This window comes from Haliotis rubra, unplaced genomic scaffold (assembly GCF_003918875.1).
Source record: "Haliotis rubra isolate DU_JTF1 unplaced genomic scaffold, ASM391887v1 Scf6, whole genome shotgun sequence".
Lineage (NCBI taxonomy): Eukaryota > Metazoa > Mollusca > Gastropoda > Lepetellida > Haliotidae > Haliotis > Haliotis rubra.
The window spans coordinates 2918792-2924449 of record NW_025767301.1 but is presented as its reverse complement, the minus strand read 5'-3'; the positions used below and the strand labels follow the sequence as shown (position 1 = coordinate 2924449).

The following is a 5658-nucleotide window of genomic DNA, read 5'->3' as shown; positions in this document are numbered from 1 at the left end:
TCTTCACGCTACCCATTAAAAGCTTACAAAATGTTATGTAATCTAGATTTAAACGCAAGCGCTGAGCGTAATAGGTTTAATTGGGCTACACATGTAAACAGTTTTATTTAGATTTGGACTAGGTTATGCGTGGATATGGCAGGGAGTTGGAAATAAGCACCAATTCTTAAATTTACTTGCTTGCTATGGTAACCTAGATTGTGATTGTGGCTGTTTCTTCCCTCATTCTGTTTCCAGACAATCAGCCACTTTCAAGATGTTCTCTACAATCTTTGAGGGTTCGTTTTTGTGTATTTTACGACTGTAGTAAATAACAGCACCGAGATCTACTGCCACTGCGGCAGCGGCAAGTACCGCACCCCCGACCTTCACCCCGGCTGCTGCAGCTTTACCGGCCGTGGCGGCCTTCCCAGCAGCGGAAGTGACATCAGTTCCAACTTCAGTAGCCGTTCCTACACACCTTCCAGCTGAGGCAACTCTGGCAGATACTTCAGCACCAGTTGCAATTCTCCCAACAACATCAACAGCACTTTTAGTTGCCTTGGTAATTTTAACCGCCTTGATTACCGAGTCAACCACGACGTCGGCCGATTGGATAACTGCTCTCCCTTTCTTTGCAAGAGCCAGAGGAAATGATTTCCCCAGCGCTTCTGATCATTCCAATGATATCGTTCTTTGTCTCCTTGTTGATAAAAGTACTTTTTTCAATTTGACCTTGCAGAACAATCCTCTCCGGTTCTTGCAGTGTCTTAATTAGCGTATTCAGTTTTGAGTTAATATCTTCTGACATTTCCGCATAATCATGAAGTTTTTGTGATAAGTGTTTTTCAGCTTTCTTGGTTATGCGATACTCAACAATCATGGACGACAAACCTGACACGGCACCACCTCCTCCTACTACGCCCCCAGCTATGGTAAGGCCTAATGAGGCCCCTGCAGTAACGGGAGCCAGAGCCAGGCCGGCGATTGCAAGACCTCCACCAACGAGACCAACATTTGAGGATGTAAGTTTTGCGATGTCAACTTTTCTCTGTTTAGATTTCAGGTTTTCAGCAAAGTCACGTAATTCCTGAGCCAGTTCCTTTTGTAGCTTGTAGCATGACTTAACTTCGGAACTGAAAGAAGGAATGTCCACCTCAGCCATTTGGAAAACTGTGAAGTAAGAGAGTACAACAAACATTAAGTTAGTGATGATCGCAACATTTGGCGGAAGGTCGGGTTCTCGAATACTTCTAAAACAATTTCTATGCAAAAATGTGTCATGGCATCAACAGATTATCTTTACAAACTATGTGTTTTCATCAAATGTATGTCAATTCAGTCAAGTTATTAACTGAGGTCGTTTTACAAAATATAAAATGGACATGTTTAATCTCACCCGGATTTGTCGCCTCCTTAACTTAATCCTTCGCCGAAACTGATGGAGGGACGATTCTAAAACCTTTTGCGGATTTCTAGCTTTTAAATAGGCTAAGAGTTACCTAGTCTGTCATACCGACCCCGAAACAAATATATCCAAGAAAGCCCATGCATGTCTAGAATATGTAGCAAGTCTAGATTTCAACAGTTTGAAAGTCTTAGGGCTCCTTTTCATTATTTTATTTTTTTACTGTGAACTGGGTTTTTTTCAGTAAAATATGTACATTTCAGAGACTAGTTATTAGAATAAGAGTTACCCTCATTCCGTTGAAATAATACAAATGAATTGTTTCATCAAATGAAAACAAATATAAGAATATGGAAAATCTAAGGAATCGTTTTCTCAGAAATCGCAAGTGGTAACAGTCTTAATAATTTAACCACGTAAAGCAACACAATTGGGTTTAGATTTACTCATGCCAGGAACCTATTGAACAAATATTTTCAAATCAGTTAGGTAAAACGTCGTCTGTTCAGAAAACAAAAGGCCCCGGAGAGCTGAAGATGTGTGGCGCCGAAATACGACTTGGGCGAACTGTTTTATCTCAGAAACTGCTCTGTTGAAAGAGGTGATAAGTTATCTGAATGTTTGTTGCCATAACAAAGACAGGTATTGTTTTATTGATAGCATATTGTTCCAGCACATCACACAGAATATTCCTGACCAATTTTCAGTGTCCCTTCTGAGGAACCCTCATTTGATATGAAGCTACATCGGAGGGGTGAAACTGTACGCTCTTACCATGGGACGGTACGTATTGCGGTACAAGGCCTTCGGTTCGGTCCGTTTCGGTCCGGTATATATGAGAACTTACTTCCGGGAAAATAGCGGCCGTCTAGCAAAAACATGCATAGACTTTGACAAAATGATTCGATTTCTAGACATCTTTGAAAAGGTTATAAAAGGTTACTAAGATGACGGTACGAAAACCGAAAATACCGAATTTTTGGATTGCATTACGGTATACCGAACCGAAAGCAAAATACCGCGGTTCTACTAATACCGCGGTATGTATACCGTTTCGCCCCTACTACATACTATACTAGGCACATAAAGAAACTGTGCATGCAAAAGTTTAAAATCTAAATTTATCAAACCAGTGTAGACACATAAGGATTTAAACTCAGAGATTAGTGACATGTATCCAACATGCATGCACGTGCCACGTTCCGTGACGTCAGTGGGTTCGTCCTTGAGACGTGCAATACGTTGTTGCACGTGCATTCCGGGAAAGAGAAACAGAGCAAATGAATGCCACTGTCACTTTGGAAATTTCAACCCCCCCTTGCGATCGTTATAAAAATTAAACGGCTATTGAAACGCATAGCATGCCAAGGCTCACGTCTGCACAACGTCATGAGGCCATTGGGATGGTCCGTGGGTGAATGTCTCAACGACAAGTGGCTGCACATTTCCACTGCCACCGGAACACCATTTCTGCACTGGTGAGACGCTACCAGAACACAAATGATGTCATCCTATCGGCCACGTTCTGGACGTCCACGTGTAACAACGCCAAGACAGGACAGATGGATAAGGGTGACCCATTTTCGCCACAGGTTTCAGACTGCAGTGATGACTGCCCGAACCAACCCAGGACTTCGCCGTATCCACCCCAACACAGTTAGACAACGTTTACGTCATCACGGGTTCAGACCACGACGTCCCGCCATACGGCCTATCCTGACACAACGTCATCGACAAGCTCGCCGAATGTGCTGCCGAAATCATGTCCACAGACCCTTGTTTTGGTGGAGAAATGTTGTTTTCACAGATGAGTCCAGGTTTAACATTTCCCATAGTAATGGACGTCAACGTGCCTATAGACGCGTGGGAGAACGTAATGCACAGGCCTGTGTCTTGGAGAGGAATCGCTTTGGTGGTGATTTGGGGTGGAATAACAGCACGCCAAAGAACTCCTTTGGTGATTGTTCAGGGCAACTTAACTGGTGTGGGCTACAGGGATCAGATTCTTCGACCTGTGGCAATTCCTTTTCTGCAACGTCATGTCCCTGGGTTAACATTCCAACAGGACAATGCCCGCCCTCATACGGCAAGGGTTGCTATGGATTTCTTGCAACACCACAACGTTGACTTACTGCCTTGGCCTGCAAATTCACCGGATCTCTCCCCGATAGAGCATGTTTGGGACGAGATGGATCGACGTCTACGCCGTCTTCCTCATCCGCCAGATAACGTCCTTGACCTTGCAAGAGAATCTGGCGTGACATCCCACAAGCCTTCCTTGCACGTTTGATAGGCTCCATGCGTCGTCGATGCACTGCTGTTCTCAATGCCGATGGTGGACATACCCGTTATTCAGCTTGTGACATGGTCGTTTGACCCCTGTCCCGCTTGTGGACACGTGACGTCATTGTGATTGCCTTTTCAATTGAAATTCTCCCGGCTTGTTATGGTCTCATGATCCCTCCATTAAAGTTTATATGTACCTTTGACATTGTTATCGTACTTATCAACTGGGATAATATTTTGACAATGCACAGTTTCTTTATGTGCCTAGTATATATTAGCATATTTCTTTGTCACCCACCTGTTTGTTTTTTTTCCCCAGGCTAACCGCATACATGTACTTTATTTGGTTTTAATCATTGTTTTATATGTACTATTTACCACCAAACATGTAACAGCTATAACAGCTATATTTGTATTATCTTTGTATGTTGTTATTTCAAACTGGTTATTCATATGCTTGGATATATCAAGAATGTGGATATGTATCGCAATTTATGAGTTTGAAACAAGCCCTGTGTATGTTTGTAGTTGATCTCCAACACCAAATGTACATTTATATCCATATTTTTGAAATATGTATGAATTACTTTGTATTTGTACTCTCTCATATACATGTATTATTTTACATTCATATCTACTTTGTCCACCAGAAACTCTACATTTCGACGATTTTAAAAAGAAAGTATGTCGGGTGTTCAAAATCGAAAGAACTATTGTTAAAATATTTTCCATCATTCAGTAATTCCCTGTTCGGTTAATTTTGTGTCAAAATAGATTCCCTTAATGGAGATCTGCATAAGAAATGAATTTGCAGCCACGTGACCCCCACATGACCTAAATGTAGAATTGCTGAGCGAAATTGTTGATTTTCAAAGATGTCTAATATACTCATAAGCAGTTGTGTATTATGCGATTTTTTAAAAGTTATGCAATATCATTTATAAAATAAAAGCACGTGGATGTATTCTTTGAGTTCTGTCAAAGTAACAGCACTGTTGCTTTGTTTTACATACATTGCGGGGGCGGTGGGGTAGCCCAGTGGTTAAAGCGTTCGCTCGTCACGCCGAAGACCCGGGTTCGATTCCCCACATGGGCACAATGTGTGAAGCCCATTTCTGGTGTCCCCCGCCATGATATTGCTGGAATATTGCTAAAAGCGGCGTAAAACCTAACTCAACTGAGAAGTACTTTCTTTTGCCCTTGAGTGTATATTGCCGTGTTGACGTTTTCAGCCTGACCCAGATTTGGCAGATGTTGTTAAGTTATATACAAAGCAACACGGTTTTACGCAGCGATACACAAGGAAGTAAATTGCACTTGAACCGCCCTGTCTATCTCTCCATTTTGTCGTCAAACATCCTCATACATTACCCACCCATGACTTGTTGACCTGATACACCCAAGACAGGCAAATAGAAACAAAGTTTATATTGTGTCTTATTACTTTTACAATATCAAACAAACTAAATGTCAAATATTAAATATATCTTACTTAGTCCACGAGGTCTCAAGTATATCTGAACACGAAAACTACTGGTTATCTGTTATCTCTACGAGTTGATGTTTGAAATTCACCATGCTATTTTACTTTAAACATTTCAACATGGAGTATGTGTAAAGTGAATTTGTAAATCAACATTCGTTTGAAAAATATCTACCTGTGATTTACATGTGGCGTGACTGTTGTGTCCCTGTACGCAGAGCGTCGGGTGAAGCCGTCCGTATCACTTCAGTCGCACAGAAAGGCGGATGTTAGAGTGTTGAGCATTTCAATGTCTGGTTTATCGTAGTTCACAACGACCTGTGTGTGTGAGTGAGTGAGTGAGTGAGTGAGTGAGTGAGTTGGGCTTTACGCCGCCTTTAGTAGTATTCGAGGAATATCACGGCGGGGAACACCAGAAATGGGTTTCACACATTGTGCCCATGTGGGGAATCGAACCCGGCGTGAGGTGCGAGATCTTGAACCACTAACCTACCCCACTGTC

The 5658-nt window shown here is 42.1% G+C and overlaps 1 protein-coding gene across 1 annotated transcript; it reads right to left on the bottom strand.

Annotated features, from left to right (window-relative positions):
- Positions 1 to 212: 212 nt before the first annotated feature.
- On the bottom strand, positions 213 to 5395 carry LOC124255308 (apolipoprotein L3-like). The gene is made up of 3 exons (XM_046689192.1): positions 5332 to 5395; positions 2162 to 2255; positions 213 to 1152 (listed from the first exon to the last, which is right to left on the bottom strand). Exon 3 carries the CDS (start codon positions 1142 to 1144, stop codon positions 572 to 574), a length of 573 nt encoding a protein of 190 aa, XP_046545148.1. The 5' UTR covers positions 1145 to 1152; positions 2162 to 2255; positions 5332 to 5395; the 3' UTR covers positions 213 to 571.
- Positions 5396 to 5658: the final 263 nt, after the last annotated feature.

Coding starts and splice junctions, on each gene's coding strand:
- LOC124255308 (XM_046689192.1), bottom strand. CDS start 1,144: ATGGCTGAGGTGGACATTCCTTCTTTCAGTTCCGAAGTTAAGTCATGC.